This window comes from Salvelinus namaycush, unplaced genomic scaffold, assembly GCF_016432855.1.
Source record: "Salvelinus namaycush isolate Seneca unplaced genomic scaffold, SaNama_1.0 Scaffold3133, whole genome shotgun sequence".
NCBI lineage: Eukaryota > Metazoa > Chordata > Actinopteri > Salmoniformes > Salmonidae > Salvelinus > Salvelinus namaycush.
Genome location: NW_024060046.1, coordinates 6,820 through 26,179, shown reverse-complemented (window position 1 = coordinate 26,179; position 19,360 = coordinate 6,820). Strand labels below are relative to the sequence as shown.

The following is a 19,360-nucleotide window of genomic DNA, read 5'->3' as shown; positions in this document are numbered from 1 at the left end:
ATTCATGTATCTCAGAATGAACCACAGAGAGTTCATGTATCTCAGAATGAACCACAGAGAGTTCATGTATCTCAGAATGAACCACAGAGAGTTCATGTATCTCAGAATGAACCACAGAGAGTTCATGTATCTCAGAGTGAACCACAGAGAGTTCATGTATCTCAGAGTGAACCACAGAGAGTTCATGTATCTCAGAATGAACCACAGAGAGTTCATGTATCTCAGAGTGAACCACAGAGGATTCATGTATCTCAGAATGAACCACAGAGAGTTCATGTATCTCAGAGTGAACCACAGAGAGTTCATGTATCTCAGAATGAACCACAGAGAGTTCATGTATCTCAGAATGAACCACAGAGGATTCATGTATCTCAGAATGAACCACAGAGAGTTCATGTATCTCAGAGTGAACCACAGAGGATTCATGTATCTCAGAATGAACCACAGAGAGTTCATGTATCTCAGAGTGAACCACAGAGGATTCATGTATCTCAGAGTGAACCACAGAGAGTTCATGTATCTCAGAGTGAACCACAGAGGATTCATGTATCTCAGAATGAACCACAGAGAGTTCATGTGTCTCAGAATGAACCACAGAGAGTTCATGTATCTCAGAATGAACCACAGAGAGTTCATGTATCTCAGAATGAACCACAGAGAGTTCATGTATCTCAGAATGAACCACAGAGAGTTCATGTATCTCAGAATGAACCACAGAGAGTTCATGTATCTCAGAGTGAACCACAGAGGGTTCATGTATCTCAGAATGAACCACAGAGAGTTCATGTATCTCAGAGTGAACCACAGAGGATTCATGTATCTCAGAGTGAACCACAGAGAGTTCATGTATCTCAGAGTGAACCACAGAGGATTCATGTATCTCAGAGTGAACCACAGAGGGTTCATGTATCTCAGAATGAACCACAGAGAGTTCATGTATCCCAGAATGAACCACAGAGAGTTAATGTATCTCAGAATGAACCACAGAGGGTTCATGTATCTCAGAATGAACCACAGAGAGTTCATGTATCTCAGAGTGAACCACAGAGAGTTCATGTATCTCAGAATGAACCACAGAGAGTTCATGTATCCCAGAATGAACCACAGAGAGTTCATGTATCTCAGAATGAACCACAGAGAGTTCATGTATCTCAGAGTGAACCACAGAGAGTTCATGTATCTCAGAATGAACCACAGAGAGTTCATGTATCTCAGAATGAACCACAGAGAGTTCATGTATCTCAGAATGAACCACAGAGAGTTCATGTATCTCAGAATGAACCACAGAGAGTTAATGTATCTCAGAATGAACCACAGAGAGTTCATGTATCTCAGAATGAACCACAGAGAGTTAATGTATCTCAGAATGAGTGTTAGAGTGTGTTTGGCCCCTCACAGTCCCCTGTCCGTCCATGAGATGTTGTTTCATCTTTTCTTAAAGGTAATGTCAGGGTTATATAAGGGCCATGTACCTTCTCCATGGAGACTGTGTTTGTCCCCTCACAGTCCCCTGTCCGTCCATGAGATGTTGTTTCATCTTTTCTTAAAGGTAATGTCAGGGTTATATAAGGGCCATGTACCTTCTCCATGGAGACTGTGGTTCCACCACCATCTCGTTGGCGTCCCACAGAGAGTTGGGGTTAGGGTCAGATGGATAGGGTTAAAGGGTAAAGGTTATAGAGGGTATGGGTTAGGTTAGTATACATACTTCCTCCATAAGGACTGGGGCTCCACCACCATGTCGTCCCGTCCCACAGAGGCGATGAAGGCGAAGGGCCAGGCCAGCAGCATCATGAAGGCTGCCAGGAACAACCGGATGGGGAACAGAGTCACCGTCATCAACGCTATCTGAATGGAGACAAAGATGGAGAAGAGAGCTGTAGACAGACAGGAACAGCTTGGATAGATAGAAGAGAGCTGTAGACAGACAGGAACAGCTTGGATAGACAGAAGAGAGATGTAGACAGACAGGAACAGCTTGGATAGATAGAAGAGAGCTGTAGACAGACAGGAACAGCTTGGATAGATAGAAGAGAGCTGTAGACAGACAGGAACAGCTTGGATAGACAGAAGAGAGCTGTAGACAGACAGGAACAGCTTGGATAGATAGAAGAGAGCTGTAGGACAGACAGGAACAGCTTGGATAGATAGAAGAGAGCTGCAGACAGACAGGAACAGCTTGGATAGACAGAAGAGAGCTGTAGACAGACAGGAACAGCTTGGATAGATAGAAGAGAGCTGTAGACAGACAGGAACAGCTTGGATATATAGAAGAGAGCTGCAGACAGACAGGAACAGCTTGGATAGATAGAAGAGAGCTGTAGGACAGACAGGAACAGCTTAGATAGATAGAAGAGAGCTCCAGACAGACAGGAACAGCTTGGATAGATAGAAGAGAGCTGTAGACAGACAGGAACAGCTTGGGTAGACAGAAGAGAGCTGTAGACAGACAGGAAACAGCTTGGATAGATAGAGAGAGCTGTAGACAGACAGGAACAGCTTGGATAGATAGAAGAGAGCTGTAGACAGACAGGAACAGCTTGGATAGATAGAAGAGAGCTGTAGACAGACAGGAACAGCTTGGATAGATAGAAGAGAGCTGTAGACAGACAGGAACAGCTTGGATAGATAGAAGAGAGCTGTAGACAGACAGGAACAGCTTGGATAGATAGAAGAGAGCAGCAGACAGACAGGAACAGCTTGGGTTGACAGAAGAGAGCTGTAGACAGACAGGAACAGCTTGGATAGACAGAAGAGAGCTGTAGACAGACAGGGACAGCTTGGATATATAGAAGAGAGCTGTAGGACAGACAGGAACAGCTTGGATATATAGAAGAGAGCTGTAGGACAGACAGGAACAGCTTGGATAGATAGAAGAGAGCTGTAGACAGACAGGAACAGCTTGGATATATAGAAGAGAGCTGTAGGACAGACAGGAACAGCTTGGATATATAGAAGAGAGCTGTAGGACAGACAGGAACAGCTTGGATAGATAGAAGAGAGCTGTAGACAGACAGGAACAGCTTGGATATATAGAAGAGAGCTGTAGGACAGACAGGAACAGCTTGGATAGATAGAAGAGATATTACATCAACACTCCTACAATATGGATTCCAGAACGATCTACTGTGTTTACAAGTCAAACATTCACCACGAATGTAACTCCAGTTCCTGTTAATGTTGTCTGGCTATCAGCACTTATCTTCAGTCAACATTTATCTTTCTGTTATTCAGGTTGCTGTGCTGCACCCCCCCCCCCCTCTCGCTCTCTCTCTCTCTCTCTCCCCTCTCTCTCTCTCTCTGTCTCTCTCTCTCTCTCTCTCTGTCTCTCTCTCTCTCGGTCTCTCTGTCACTCACTCACACACACACACACACACACACACACACACACACACACACACACACACACACACACACACACACACACACACACACACACACACCACACACACACACACACACACACACGAACAAACACCACTGCTTCTCCTGTATTAATTTAGCTGTGGCCTAATATACACTGAACCAAAATATAATACACAACATGCAACCATTTCTAAAGATTTAATTGAGTTACAGTTATAGAAGGAAATTCAAAGTCATTCATTAGGATCTAGTCTATGGATTTCACATGACGGCAGGGGCACAGCCACAGGTGGGCCTGGGAGGGCATAGGCCCACCCACTGGGTATTTTATTTTATTTCAGCTCATGAAACATGTGACCAACACTTTACATGTTGCGTTTATATTTTTGTTCAGTATACATACTGTATATATATATATAGTGTATATATATATATATATATATATATATATATATATATATACTCATTCAAATTCTCACCACAGCTGCAAAAAATATGATGCCAATTTTTTTAAATACAGTATATATATTTCTGCTAGGGCTGGGAATTGCCAGGGAGCTCGCCATACGATATGTATTGCGGTTCGATACTGTGATTTTATTTCGGTTCGATGTTCCAAACATATTACTCACCATACACTACATGATCAAAAGTATGTGGACACCTGCTCGTCCAACGTCTCATTCCAAAAAACATGGGCATTAATATGGAGTTGGTCCCCCCCTTTGCTGATATAACAGCCTCCACTCTTCTGGGAAGGCTTTCCTACTAGAGGTTGTAACATTGCTGAGGGGACTTTCTTCCATTCAGTCACAAGAGCATTAGTGAAGTCGGGCCCTGATGTTGGGCGATTAGGCCTGGCTCTCAGTCGGCGCTCCAATTCATCCCAAAGGTTTTCGATGGGGTTGAGGTCAGGGCTCTGTGCAGGCCAGTCAAGTTCTTCCACACCGATCTTGACAAACCATTTCTGTATGGACCTCGCTTTGCGCACGGGGGGCATTGTCATGCTGAAACAGGAAAGGACCTTCCCCAAACTGTTGGCACAAAGTTGGAAGCACAGAATCATCTCGAATGTCATTGTATGCTGTAGCGTTAAGATTTCCCTTCACAGGAACTAAGGGGCCCGAACCATGAAAAACAGCCCCAGACCATTATTCCTCCTCCACCAAACTTTACAGTTGGCACTATGCATTGGGGCAGCTAGCGTTCTCCAGGCATCCACCAAACTGTGACGACCCTCCCGAACTGTGACGACCCTCCCGAACTGTGACGACTCTCCCGAACTGTGACGACCCTCCCGAACTGTGACGACCCTCCCGAACTGTGACGACCCTCCCGAACTGTGACGACTCTCCCGAACTGTGACGACCCTCCCGAACTGTGACGACCCTCCCGAACTGTGACGACCCTCCCGAACTGTGACGACTCTCCCGAACTGTGACGACCCTCCCGAACTGTGACGACCCTCCCGAACTGTGACGACCCTCCCGAACTGTGACGACTCTCCCGAACTGTGACGACTCTCCCGAACTGTGACGACTCTCCCGAACTGTGACGACCCTCCCGAACTGTGACGACCCTCCCGAACTGTGACGACCCTCCCGAACTGTGACGACCCTCCCGAACTGTGACGACCCTCCCGAACTGTGACGACCCTCCCGAACTGTGACGACCCTCCCGAACTGTGACGACCCTCCCGAACTGTGACGACCCTCCCGAACTGTGACGACCCTCCCGGAATGTGACGACCCTTCCACTCTGTCTGCCGAATTTCTTTCTCTTTGCTCTTGTTTTCCTTAATAGGATGTCGGTGGGCGGAGCCGGGAGGGTCGTCAGCGAAATGGGACACACCTTTCCCCATCTCTCCATGCAGACACACTGTTGGATTTTGGTTGTGGAATGTTGTGGTTTGTTTGTTTTGGCACCTCTCAACACCCCTCATTATCACCACCTACGAACACATCCACTCACACTACTGATTACGACTACACACACACACACACACACACACACACACACACACACACACACACACACACACACACACACACACACACACACACACACACACACACACACACACACCATTGTTAATTATATACAGTGTACTTTAGTTAATAAATATATTTTTGTTCTATTCCTTATCTCCACGTCGTCTCCCTCGTTGTTACGGGCTACGAGCCGGTTCGTGACAAAAACCTAGATTTGTCAGTCGGACTGCCAGATGGTGAAGCGTGATTCATCACTCCAGAGAACACGTTTTCACCGCTCCAGAGTCCAATGGCGGCGAGCTTTTACACCACTCCAGCCAACGCTTGGCATTGCACATGGTGATGTTAGGCTTGTGTGCGGCTGCTCTGCCACGGAAACCCATTTCATGAAGCTCCCGACGAACAGTTCTGGTGCCGACGTTTCTTCCAGAGGCAGTTTGGAACCCGGTAGTGAGGGTTGCAACGAAGACAGACGATTTTTACGCGCTTCAGCACCTGGCGGTCCTGTCCTGTGAGCTTGTGTGGCCTACCACTTTGCGGCTGAGCCGTTGTTTCTCCCAGATGTTTCCACTTCACAATAACAGCACTTACAGTAGGCATAAGATCACTGCACCTGTACATAGTCCATCTGTAATTAGCCCATCCAACTACCTCATCCCCATACTGTTATTTATTTATTTTTTGCTAATTTGCTCCCCAGTATCTCTACTTGCACATTCATCTTCTGCACATCTATCACTCCAGTGTTTAATAGCTAAATTGTAATTACTTCACCACTATGGCCTATTTATTGCCTTACCTCCCTAATCTTAACTCATTTGCACACACTGTATACAGACTTTTTCTATTGTGTTATTGACTGTACGTTTGTTTATTCCATGTGTAACTCTGTGTTGTTGTTTGTGTCAAACTGCTTTGCTTAATCTTGGCCAGGTCGCAGTTGTAAATGAGAACTTGTTCTCAACTGGCCTACCTGGTTAAATAAAGCTGAAATAAATACAATTTTATAAAACAGTTGACCGGGGCAGCTCTAGCAGGGCAGAAATTTGACAAACTGACTTGTTGGAAAGGTGGCATCCTGTGACGGTACCATGTTGAAAGTCACTGAGCTCTTCAGTAAGGCCGTTCTACAGCCAATGTTTGTCTATGGAGATTGCATGGATGTGTGCTCGATTTTATACACCTGTCAGCAACGGGTGTGGCTGAAACAGCCGAATCCACTAATTTGAAGGGGTGTCCACATACTTTTGTACATATAGTGTATGTCTGCTGCAGAGGGACAAGAGAGAGACATGAGAAAACGAGTTCTGATCAGACATGGAAATAAAAGATCTGAAAACAAATGATCTCGCTGTTTTAAAAAGAAGATGGAGAACAAGCTATGAAGGATAAACACTGGAGTTTGGGTGCAGCTACAGACAACTAGCTATGAAGGATAAACACTGGAGTTTGGGTGCAGCTACAGACAACTAGCACAAAAATAATATTGGGACATTGTTAAAAATTATACGATATCTCGTAAAAAATAATATCCTGGTATGGAACTGTATAGATTCTCCCCCCATCACTAATTTCTGCTGAGACACGCTTTTAAAGGGATACTGGTCGGCCCCTTCTCCTTTTAAAGGGATACTGGTTGGCTCCTTCTCCTTTTAAAGGGATAGTGGTCGGCTCCTTCTCCTTTTAAATGGATAGTGGTTGGCTCCTTCTCCTTTTAAAGGGATACTGGTTGGCTCCTCCTTTTAAAGGGATACTGGTTGGCTCCTCCTTTTAAAGGGATACTGGTTGGCTCCTCCTTTTAAAGGGATACTGGTTGGCTCCTTCTCCTTTTAAAGGGATACTGGTCGGCTCCTTCTCCTTTTAAAGGGATAGTGGTTGGCTCCTTCTCCTTTTAAAGGGATACTGGTTGGCTCCTCCTTTTAAAGGGATACTGGTTGGCTCCTCCTTTTAAAGGGATACTGGTTGGCTCCTCCTTTTAAAGGGATACTGGTCGGCTCCTTCTCCTTTTAAAGGGATACTGGTCGGCTCCTTCTCCTTTTAAAGGGATAGTGGTTGGCTCCTTCTCCTTTTAAAGGGATAGCGGTCGGCTCCTTCTCCTTTTAAAGGGATAGCGGTCGGCTCCTTCTCCTTTTAAAGGGATAGCGGTCGGCTCCTTCTCCTTTTAAAGGGATACTGGTTGGCTCCTTCTCCTTTTAAAGGGATAGTGGTTGGCTCCTTCTCCTTTTAAAGGGATAGCGGTCGGCTCCTTCTCCTTTTAAAGGGATACTGGTCGGCTCCTTCTCCTTTTAAAGGGATACTGGTTGGCTCCTTCTCCTTTTAAAGGGATAGCGGTCGGCTCCTTCTCCTTTTAAAGGGATACTGGTCGGCTCCTTCTCCTTTTAAAGGGATACTGGTCGGCTCCTTCTCCTTTTAAAGGGATAGTGGTCGGCTCCTTCTCCTTTTAAAGGGATAGTGGTCGGCTCCTTCTCCTTTTAAAGGGATACTGGTCGGCTCCTTCTCCTTTTAAAGGGATACTGGTCGGCTCCTTCTCCTTTTAAAGGGATAGTGGTCGGCTCCTTCTCCTTTTAAAGGGATAGCGGTCGGCTCCTTCTCCTTTTAAAGGGATACTGGTCGGCTCCTTCTCCTTTTAAAGGGATACTGGTCGGCTCCTTCTCCTTTTAAAGGGATAGTGGTTGGCTCCTTCTCCTTTTAAATGGATAGCGGTCGGCTCCTTCTCCTTTTAAAGGGATACTGGTTGGCTCCTTCTCCTTTTAAAGGGATAGTGGTTGGATCCTTCTCCTTTTAAAGGGATACTGGTTGGCTCCTTCTCCTTTTAAAGGGATACTGGTTGGCTCCTTCTCCTTTTAAAGGGATAGTGGTTGGATCCTTCTCCTTTTAAAGGGATACTGGTTGGCTCCTTCTCCTTTTAAAGGGATACTGGTTGGCTCCTTCTCCTTTTAAAGGGATAGTGGTCGGCTCCTTCTCCTTTTAAAGGGATAGCGGTTGGCTCCTTCTCCTTTTAAAGGGATACTGGTTGGCTCCTTCTCCTTTTAAAGGGATAGTGGTTGGCTCCTTCTCCTTTTAAAGGGATACTGGTTGGATCCTTCTCCTTTTAAAGGGATACTGGTTGGCTCCTTCTCCTTTTAAAGGGATAGTGGTTGGATCCTTCTCCTTTTAAAGGGATACTGGTCGGCTCCTTCTCCTTTTAAAGGGATACTGGTTGGCTCCTTCTCCTTTTAAAGGGATACTGGTTGGCCCCTTCTCCTTTTAAAGGGATACTGGTCGGCTCCTTCTCCTTTTAAAGGGATAGTGGTCGGCTCCTTTTAAAGGGATACTGGTTGGCTCCTTCTCCTTTTAAAGGGATACTGGTTGGCTCCTTCTCCTTTTAAAGGGATACTGGTTGGCTCCTTTTAAAGGGATACTGGTTGGCTCCTTCTCCTTTTAAAGGGATACTGGTTGGCTCCTTCTCCTTTTAAAGGGATACTGGTCGGCTCCTTCTCCTTTTAAAGGGATAGTGGTTGGCTCCTTCTCCTTTTAAAGGGATAGCGGTCGGCTCCTTCTCCTTTTAAAGGGATAGTGGTTGGATCCTTCTCCTTTTAAAGGGATAGTGGTTGGCTCACAGGGTGCCATTTTGGACAAACACACTGAGGTGAACTTAGCCTGTGAAACATCATGACACATTGACCACCACCACACTGACGATACGTAAAGGTGGTTAAAACGAGAGGAAACATCATGACACATTGACCACCAGCACACTGACGATACGTAAAGGTGGTTAAAACGAGAGGAAACATCATGACACATTGACCACCACCACACTGACGATACGTAAAGGTGGTTAAAACGAGAGGAAACATCATGACACATTGACCACCACCACACTGACGATACGTAAAGGTGGTTAAAACGAGCGGAAACATCAACTGACTATTTAGAGGGCTGATTTGTTTCATTCAGCAGAGTGACTTTATAAGACTGGCCAGACGTCGGGAAATCCTCCTGTGGGAGATGTTGAACACAACTAAAGGCTGGGAGGCTTTTAGTGAAGGACTGACTGGTAGTTGGGCCTGTCAATCAAACCACACAGAGTGACTGACTGGTAGTTGGGACTGTCAATCAAACCACACAGAGTGACTGACTGGTAGTTGGGACTGGTAGTCAAACCACACAGAGTGACTGACTGGTAGTTGGGACTGGTAGTCAAACCACACAGAGTGACTGACTGGTAGTCAAACCACACAGAGTGACTGACTGGTAGTTGGGACTGTCAGTTAAACCACACAGAGTGACTGACTGGTAGTTGGGACTGTCAGTCAAGCCACACAGAGTGACTGACTGGTAGTTGGGACTGTCAGTCAAATCACACAGAGTGACTGACTGGTAGTCAAACCACACAGAGTGACTGACTGGTAGTTGGGACTGTCAGTTAAACCACACAGAGTGACTGACTGGTATTAAAGCCACACAGAGTGACTGACTGGTAGTTGGTAACTGTCAGTTAAACCACACAGAGTGACTGACTGGTAGTTGGGACTGTCAGTCAAACCACACAGAGTGACTGACTGGTAGTCAAACCACACAGAGTGACTGACTGGTAGTCAAACCACACAGAGTGACTGACTGGTAGTCAAGCCACACAGAGTGACTGACTGGCAGTCAAACCACACAGAGTGACTGACTGGTAGTCAAGCCACACAGAGTGACTGACTGGTAGTCAAGCCACACAGAGTGACTGACTGGTAGTCAAACCACACAGAGTGACTGACTGGTAGTCAAACCACACAGAGTGACTGACTGGTAGTCAAGCCACACAGAGTGACTGACTGGTAGTTGGTAACTGTCAGTTAAACCACACAGAGTGACTGACTGGTAGTTGGTAACTGTCAGTTAAACCACACAGAGTGACTGACTGGTAGTTGGTAACTGCCAGTCAAGCCACACAGAGTGACTGACTGTCAGTCAAGCCACACAGAGTGACTGACTGGTAGTTGGTAACTGTAACTCACAGACGTCAACCCAGCCAGGAGAAACACCGCAGCAGATCAACTACCACGACTACAACCACATTTGGTAACAGCGACCTGACAAAACAAGGTTGAAGGGAAACAGTGCTTTAAACAACATCTGGTGATCGACACATCCCTCTAGGGCTCATGTAGCAGATGGGAATATGTATAACTCACTCACCGCCCAGCCTGAATGGACAGTTTTTCAGTGGCGAGACAGCGTTAACACACTTCAGGGAGGGTGGGCACGTGTGTTGGTGAGGCAGACGTCCTGGGTTTGAGCCTCAGGAAGTGGCTGATTCAGGAGGAAGTGTCACGCTAAGCAAGCAGTGTGTGACATTCTTTACACTTCATAATACAATACATCCCTGTGGGCTGGCTCTAGACTGGTAGCAACGGCATAGCCTGGTCCCAGATCTCACGTCTCTTCCTCGTCATGTTAGGTACGATGACACAAACAAGAGTTCTGACCCATGCTAGCAATGTCCCCAACAACCATTCAGAGAGCTGGTCAACAGCCTGCCAAAGGACAGGAGAGTTCACCTAGCCTACACTGTCTCAAACTCTTTTTAAATTAGCTTCATTGGTCTAAATAAAAAAATAATGTTTCACCCAGACCCTGAATGGAGCGCAGAATAACCTAGATTATGAAAGGAATTCAGTGTCATATCCATGGACCAGAGTAATGCATTCTGGGAAACATTTATAGAGAATCCAAACGTGTGAGAATACATGCACAGCCACACTGAGTGAAAAGATGTGGTGCGTTACTGAAACGGGGAGGAGGAGTCAGTGGTTTCAGCCACGTTACCATGACAATAGGCCTACAACTATAACAGGACTTGAAATGTCGTCCCCCGCCCCCTCGTCTTATCAACTGTGACACAGACCTTCTCAGTGGTGTGTTGACTTACGTAACGGTTACATACCAAGTGAACTGCGGGGAAACATAGCCTACATTCTAGTAAAGCACGGAGGGAGGTCAGAGACCTGGCCGTGTGGTGCCAGGACAACAACCTCTCCCTCAACGTGATCAAGACAAAGGAGATGATTGTGGACTACAGGAAAAGGAGGACCGAGCACGCCCCCCTATCTCATCGACGGGGTTGTAGTGGAGCAGGTTGAGAGCTTCAAGTTCCTTGGTGTCCACATCACCAACAAACTATAATGGTCCAAACACAGTCGTGAAGAGGGCACGACAAAGCCTATTCCCCTCAGGAGAGTGAAAAGATTTGGCATGGGTCCTCAGATCCTCAAAAAGTTCTACAGCTGCACCATCGAGAGCATCCTGACTGGTTGCATCACTGCCTGGTATGGCAACTGCTCGGCGTCCGACCGCAAGGCACTACAGAGGGTAGTGCGTACGGCCCAGTACATCACTGGGGCCAAGCTTCCTGCCATCCAGGACCTGGCGGTGTCAGAGGAAGGCCCTAAAAATTGTCAAAAACTCCAGCCACCCTAGTCATAGACTGTTCTCTCTGCTACCGCACGGCAAGCGGTACCGGAGCGTCAAGTCTAGGTCCAAAAGACTCCTTAACAGCTTCTACCCCCCAAACCATAAGACTCCTGAACAGCTGATCAAAGGGCTACCCAGACCCCTCTTACGCTGCTGCTACTCTGTTTATTGTCTATGTACATATTACCTCAATTACCTTGACTAACCGGTGCCCCTGCACATTGACTCTGTACCGGTACCCTCTGCATATTGCCTCGCTATTGTTATTTTACTGCTGCTGTATAATTGTTACTTTTATTTTTTATTTAACACTTTTTTTTCTTAAAGTATTGTTGGTTAAGGGCTTGTAAGTATGCATTTCACTGTAAGGTAGAACCACCCTCGGAATACCTGTTGTATTCGGCGCATGTGAATAATAAAATTGGATTTGAACACGCGCACTAGGCTAGTTCAGAAGACAGGTTGTAGCTTTTAATTAATGCCCTAAATATCAGGAGCTGGCGGCCAACAGTTTAATTAAACAATCCAGAGACTGAAACAAATAAATCAAATAACTTATAATTAAGGAGAACAAATCTATATACAATCCTGAAATGAGCTAAAACTGTCAACTGTCAAAGCTTCAAACGATGTTACAAGTCAACCCTGAATACAGAAAAAATGAACGGTGAATTCACGGGGTTTGACAAGTCAATGAGAAGTAAAATATCTCTTCCTTAGTTGTTAATTTAGTCGAAATCTAAAGGCACAACCTAGATTCTTAAGTAGTTAAACATGTTATTACTCAAATTTCGTGAAAGTGACTAACTGACACATTTTTCATTTTCGGTCAACAACTACTTTATATTGAACGAATGCGTTTGATTTGACGTCCTGCACATGCGCAGTTCGCTGAGAGAAGACAGTTAAACCCGATAACCTGTTTCTACGCATGCGCTTAGCTAACCAACGTCGCCATGACATCGCTTACAATTGTGATCGGGGATTTCTATTGGACAAGCAGTTTTATGCCTCATCTTCATACGGCACTGTCTTTGCTGTGCCTGTCAAGCCCCATCTTTTTAATAGAAGAAGCAATGGAAGAGTTCCTGGCGTAGTGACATTCAGTGCATTGAACTGGTTGTTGAACTCTGCAGGCTTGGATCAAGTGGGATACATGCATTCTCTGGTCCATTTCATACTAATATACATTGTTAGCTAACTATTTTTTCCCCCCAGCGTTCAACAGAACATCGTGCAGAACATAATGCTTACATGGACAAGCCACACCAGACCAGATGCTGACTGAGCAGGAATACACAGCTAACTCAAGTGATGATGTTCGGGCCTCTTGTGGACTCTTTTGCAAAAGACGTATCATCTTGTATTATAATTTTTTATATATTATAATTTCTTAACATTGGTGGCTGGTTTATCAGCTAATTCACACGCCAAGACATGTGAATTGTTGTCTTATAGCTCCTGTGTTTCGTGGTTTATGTGCAAGGTAATGCGCTGGTCCGAAATATTTGTCCAGCTTGTTGTCAAGACTTGGTAGCTAGAGTATGCGAGTCAAGTGAGCAACATGTAGGCAGCCTTCTAGCTAGTCAGTTAGGCTAGCTAAATACCTTGATCGGTAGTTAGCTGGCTGGCTAGCAAACCGTTATATAAATCTTGCCTGCCTCTTATCGATTTAAAAACTAAACAGTTGTACGTGTTGCACCAGTTGTAATATTTTCCGCTTACCTTTGCCTTTTCCAGCGGGGTGAATCTCAAGTCATGTACAAAGGGGTTCCTAAATGGTGGAGCGAGTTCCTTCTTCCCATCTCCTTCCCCAGGACAGCGTCTGATGGTCGGGAACCTCATCCTCAACGAACCCGAGAGGACGGAACCTGTATCGGAAAAGCGACAGCAGCGAATGTGTCTTATGTAAATCTCCACAACGTTGTTTTCGTGTCTGTGTCTAGCTAATTCCGGCACAGGTTATTATCTTCGTTCCCAAGAGGCTGGAGGATTAGCCAAGGATCATGTATTTGAAGTCGTGCGATATCTTCCCTCGTACGCAGTACTGATGTTGGACCTAGAATGCCTAACTGGAGTCCCCCTTCCTGGCTGCTTCTTCAGAACGCATGCGCCTAGTAGTCTACATTGAAATCACTTTACTTACTCAAGATAAACATATACATTTGAGTCATTTATCAGACGCTCTTATCCAGTGCGACTTAACACTAGTGAGTCCATATATCTTCGTACTGGTCGGACTCGAACCCACAACTCTGGCGTTGCAAGTGCCATACGCCACCAACTAAGCCACACGTGTTCTCACATCGTTGCTGTGTTTATAACACGTTTATAAACTGTTAAATGTTTGCAGAGTTTATAAAACATTATAATAATGTGTGTGGTGTTTATATTTGTCCTGTTACACACAGTCTATAATAGAAATGGGGTTTTGTTGCATATACGAACTCCCCCTGAGACACTCGCAGCGAGGAGGGTCACAGTGAGGAGGAGGAGGGTCGCAGTGAGGAGGGTCACAGCGAGGGTCCCCATTGTCGAGGCTACCTGCCGCCTCTATATTGGTCGTGTGATTCGTTATTATGGTGCTCGTCTGTTTCTCTTTTTTTTATTGATGAAACGCATTGGTGTTTCAGTCCTTGGTATTTATTCATCAGTAATTTGCACATAACACGTCTTGTCCAGTGCCATATAATAAGTGTTTTAAAATCAACACACCAGGTCTAAATGTAGTCTGTGACGTGGTACATTTCTTCACTTGGGAATCAAACATACTACTAATCGAATAATCTAAGAGCTTAATGTATCAATATTGCAGATTTTTTTTCTCAGGATGCTATTTATGCAAATCATGAAGCATTGTAGCAGGCAAATTATGTTCTCTTAACAGTAGAAGAGATGGGAAACCTGTCCTTTTGGTTTTGCTGCTATGGCAACAGGTGACTTTCATTCTCATTGACCCGCTCTCTTCTGCAGACCGCTAATGCAGTAGCAGCAGTACAGTATGTTTTTGCATGCTGTAGGCCTACATAGCAAATGCGCGCAATCATTAAGCGTCAGTACTGATTTAAAGGCCCAGTGCTGTCAAAAACGTCATATTGCTGTGTTTTTATATACACCGCATGTAGAACATATTAGACACCTGCTAACATAGACTGACCAGGGGAGGTCGTTCCTAATGTTTTTTACAGGTAGTGTATATTTTCACACTGAGGTTGGAATAATATTGTGAAAATGATGATAATACCCATTTAGTGTAGACCTGTTTGAAAATACCCCCCCCCCCCCCCCCCCCACTCAGACCACACCCAGACAGTCCGAGCTAAATTCTTGTTTGAGAAATTGCTCTTTGCTATGAAGTAAGTTTTGTTTCTTTTTTTTACCAATTTAATTCATAAACAATCACAGTAAGGTACTTTATGTTTTTTTAACCAGAAATGATTTGATGTTGAGATAAAAACAGCTGCATTGAACCTTTAAGTCTTGGGGATGGTTCCCAAATCGCACCCTATCCCCTATATAGTGCCCTACTTTGGTCCAGGGCCCTAGGGGATAGGGTGCCATTTGGTACTCGATCCCAGCAAGCTATCCTTTCATTAGATGGTGATGAAGATAACCATTGAAGAAGTTAGCCTTTACTCACAAGGCAATCCTTCTAAAACTCTGGTTGGATTAGCCTACTGTTCCTTTGGGGAAAAAACATATATTATTAAAAATGTTGAATGTGTTCGTTTTCATACTCAAATTAAATGAATTAGTATTCAACTTTCAACAGGTTAGATACACCTGGAATCCAAGGAAGAAGGAAGGAATCCTATGTCTGTTATTACTACAGTTTAGTCGGCTTCTTGCTTAAGACAGTGGGAGACATGGAGTCAGTGAGTTTTATCTTGGGATGGACAGAATCAATAGAGAACAGCCTCAGGTCTGAAGAGACCAGTTCCTCAGATGGTTGCCTGGCTCTGTGTGTGTGTGTGTGTGTGTGTGTGTGTGTGTGTGTGTGTGTGTGTGTGTGTGTGTGTGTGTGTGTGTGTGTGTGTGTGTGTGTGTGTGTGTGTGTGTGTGTGTGTGTGTGTGTGAGTTGCACCACTACTCTATAGCTGTTGTATTTAGGATGAAGTGAAATACCAGACCTGTGAAATTAGTTACCGTAACGTATCACAGTGAAATGAGTTACCGTAACGTATCACAGTGAAATTAGTTACCGTAACGTATCACAGTGAAATGAGTTACCGTAACGTATCACAGTGAAATGAGTTACCGTAACGTATCACAGTGAAATGAGTTACCGTAACGTATCACAGTGAAATGAGTTACCGTAACGTATCACAGTGAAATGAGTTACCGTAACGTATCACAGTGAAATGAGTTACCGTAACGTATCACAGTGAAATGAGTTACCGTAACGTATCCCAGTGAAATGAGTTACCGTAACGTATCACAGTGAAATGAGTTACCGTAACGTATCCCAGTGAAATGAGTTACCGTAACGTATCACAGTGAAATGAGTTACCGTAACGTATCACAGTGAAATGAGTTACCGTAACGTATCACAGTGAAATGAGTTACCGTAACGTATCACAGTGAAATGAGTTACCGTAACGTATCACAGTGAAATGAGTTACCGTAACGTATCACAGTGAAATGAGTTACCGTAACGTATCACAGTGAAATGAGTTACCGTAACGTATCCCAGTGAAATGAGTTACCGTAACGTATCACAGTGAAATGAGTTACCGTAACGTATCACAGTGAAATGAGTTACCGTAACGTATCCCAGTGAAATGAGTTACCGTAACGTATCACAGTGAAATGAGTTACCGTAACGTATCACAGTGAAATGAGTTACTGTCACGTTCCTGACCTGTTTTCTGTTGTTTGGTATGTGTTTAATTGGTCAGGGCGTGAGTTTTGGGTGGGCAGTCTATGTTTTCTGTTTCTATGTTGGTTTTGGGTACCTGATATGGTTCTCAATTAGAGGCAGGTGGTTTTCATCTCCTCTGATTGAGAATCATATTAAGGTAGGTGTTTTCACACTGTTTGTTTGTGGGTGGTTGTCTCCTGTGTCTGTGTTTGTCGCGCCACACGGGACTGTCTCGGTTTGTTTGTACGTTCGTTCTTTTGTGTAGTCATTTTCCTGTTCGTGAGTTCTTCGTTTTATGTAAGTTCGCATGTCCAGGTCTGTCTACTCCGTTTTGTTATTTTGTTAGTTATTCAAGTTAATTCGTTTTTTGTCTTGTCAAATAAATCATTATGAATTCACACCCCGCTGCACTTTGGTCGAATCACTACTCCTCCTCTTCGTATGAAGAGGAGGAGGAATTCCGTTACAGTTACCGTAACATATCACAGTGAAATGAGTTACCGTAACGTATCACAGTGAAATGAGTTACCGTAACGTATCACAGTGAAATGAGTTACCGTAACGTATCACAGTGAAATGAGTTACCGTAACGTATCACAGTGAAATGAGTTACCGTAACGTATCACAGTGAAATGAGTTACCGTAACGTATCACAGTGAAATGAGTTACCATAACGTATCCCAGTGAAATGAGTTACCGTAACGTATCACAGTGAAATTAGTTACCGTAACGTATCCCAGTGAAATGAGTTACCGTAACGTATCACAGTGAAATTAGTTACCGTAACGTATCCCAGTGAAATGAGTTACCGTAACGTATCACAGTGAAATGAGTTACCGTAACGTATCACAGTGAAATGAGTTACTGTAGCGTATCACAGTGAAATGAGTTACCGTAACGTATCACAGTGAAATGAGTTACCGTAACGTATCACAGTGAAATGAGTTACTGTCACGTTCCTGACCTGTTTTCTGTTGTTTGGTATGTGTTTAATTGGTCAGGGCGTGAGTTTTGGGTGGGCAGTCTATGTTTTCTGTTTCTATGTTGGTTTTGGGTACCTGATATGGTTCTCAATTAGAGGCAGGTGGTTTTCATCTCCTCTGATTGAGAATCATATTAAGGTAGGTGTTTTCACACTGTTTGTTTGTGGGTGGTTGTCTCCTGTGTCTGTGTTTGTCGCGCCACACGGGACTGTCTCGGTTTGTTTGTACGTTCGTTCTTTTGTGTAGTCATTTTCCTGTTCGTGAGTTCTTCGTTTTATGTAAGTTCGCATGTCCAGGTCTGTCTACTCCGTTTTGTTATTTTGTTAGTTATTCAAGTTAATTCGTTTTTTGTCTTGTCAAATAAATCATTATGAATTCACACCCCGCTGCACTTTGGTCGAATCACTACTCCTCCTCTTCGTATGAAGAGGAGGAGGAATTCCGTTACAGTTACCGTAACATATCACAGTGAAATGAGTTACCGTAACGTATCACAGTGAAATGAGTTACCGTAACGTATCACAGTGAAATGAGTTACCGTAACGTATCACAGTGAAATGAGTTACCGTAACGTATCACAGTGAAATGAGTTACCGTAACGTATCACAGTGAAATGAGTTACCGTAACGTATCACAGTGAAATGAGTTACCATAACGTATCCCAGTGAAATGAGTTACCGTAACGTATCACAGTGAAATTAGTTACCGTAACGTATCCCAGTGAAATGAGTTACCGTAACGTATCACAGTGAAATTAGTTACCGTAACGTATCCCAGTGAAATGAGTTACCGTAACGTATCACAGTGAAATGAGTTACCGTAACGTATCACAGTGAAATGAGTTACTGTAGCGTATCACAGTGAAATGAGTTACCGTAACGTATCACAGTGAAATGAGTTACCGTAACGTATCACAGTGAAATGAGTTACTGTCACGTTCCTGACCTGTTTTCTGTTGTTTGGTATGTGTTTAATTGGTCAGGGCGTGAGTTTTGGGTGGGCAGTCTATGTTTTCTGTTTATATGTTGGTTTTGGGTACCTGATATGGTTCTCAATTAGAGGCAGGTGGTTTTCATCTCCTCTGATTGAGAATCATATTAAGGTAGGTGTTTTCACACTGTTTGTTTGTGGGTGGTTGTCTCCTGTGTCTGTGTTTGTCGCGCCACACGGGACTGTCTCGGTTTGTTTGTACGTTCGTTCTTTTGTGTAGTCATTTTCCTGTTCGTGAGTTCTTCGTTTTATGTAAGTTCGCATGTCCAGGTCTGTCTACTCCGTTTTGTTATTTTGTTAGTTATTCAAGTTAGTTCGTTTTTTGTCTTGTCAAATAAATCATTATGAATTCACACCCCGCTGCACTTTGGTCGAATCACTACTGAGCCATCCGTCTGCCCAGCGCCTTCTGAGCCATCCGTCTGCCCAGCGCCTTCTGAGCCATCCGTCTGCCCAGCGCCTTCTGAGCCATCTGTCTGCCACGAGCCATTAGAGCCGCCCGTCTGTCCCGAGCCATTAGAGCCGTCCGTCAGTCAGGAGCCGCTAGAGCCGTCCGTCAGTCAGGAGCTGCCAGAGCCGCCAGCCAGTCAGGAGCTGCCAGAACCGCCAGCCAGTCAGGAGCTGCCAGAACCGCCAGCCAGTCAGGAGCTGCCAGAGCTGCCCTACAGTCATGAGCTGCCCTACAGTCATGAGCTGCCCTACAGTCATGAGCTGCCCTTCAGTCA

The 19,360-nt window shown here is 44.7% G+C and overlaps 1 protein-coding gene across 1 annotated transcript; it reads right to left on the bottom strand.

Annotated features, from left to right (window-relative positions):
* Nucleotides 1-1,708: 1,708 nt before the first annotated feature.
* On the bottom strand, nucleotides 1,709-13,820 carry LOC120039959 (lysophosphatidylcholine acyltransferase 1-like; the record flags this gene model as incomplete). The annotated part of the gene is made up of 2 exons (XM_038985275.1): nucleotides 13,527-13,820; nucleotides 1,709-1,848 (listed from the first exon to the last, which is right to left on the bottom strand). Coding segments are annotated over exons 1-2 (260 nt in total), but the record flags the coding sequence as incomplete, so codon positions are not given.
* Between the last annotated feature and the right edge of the window lie 5,540 nt (nucleotides 13,821-19,360).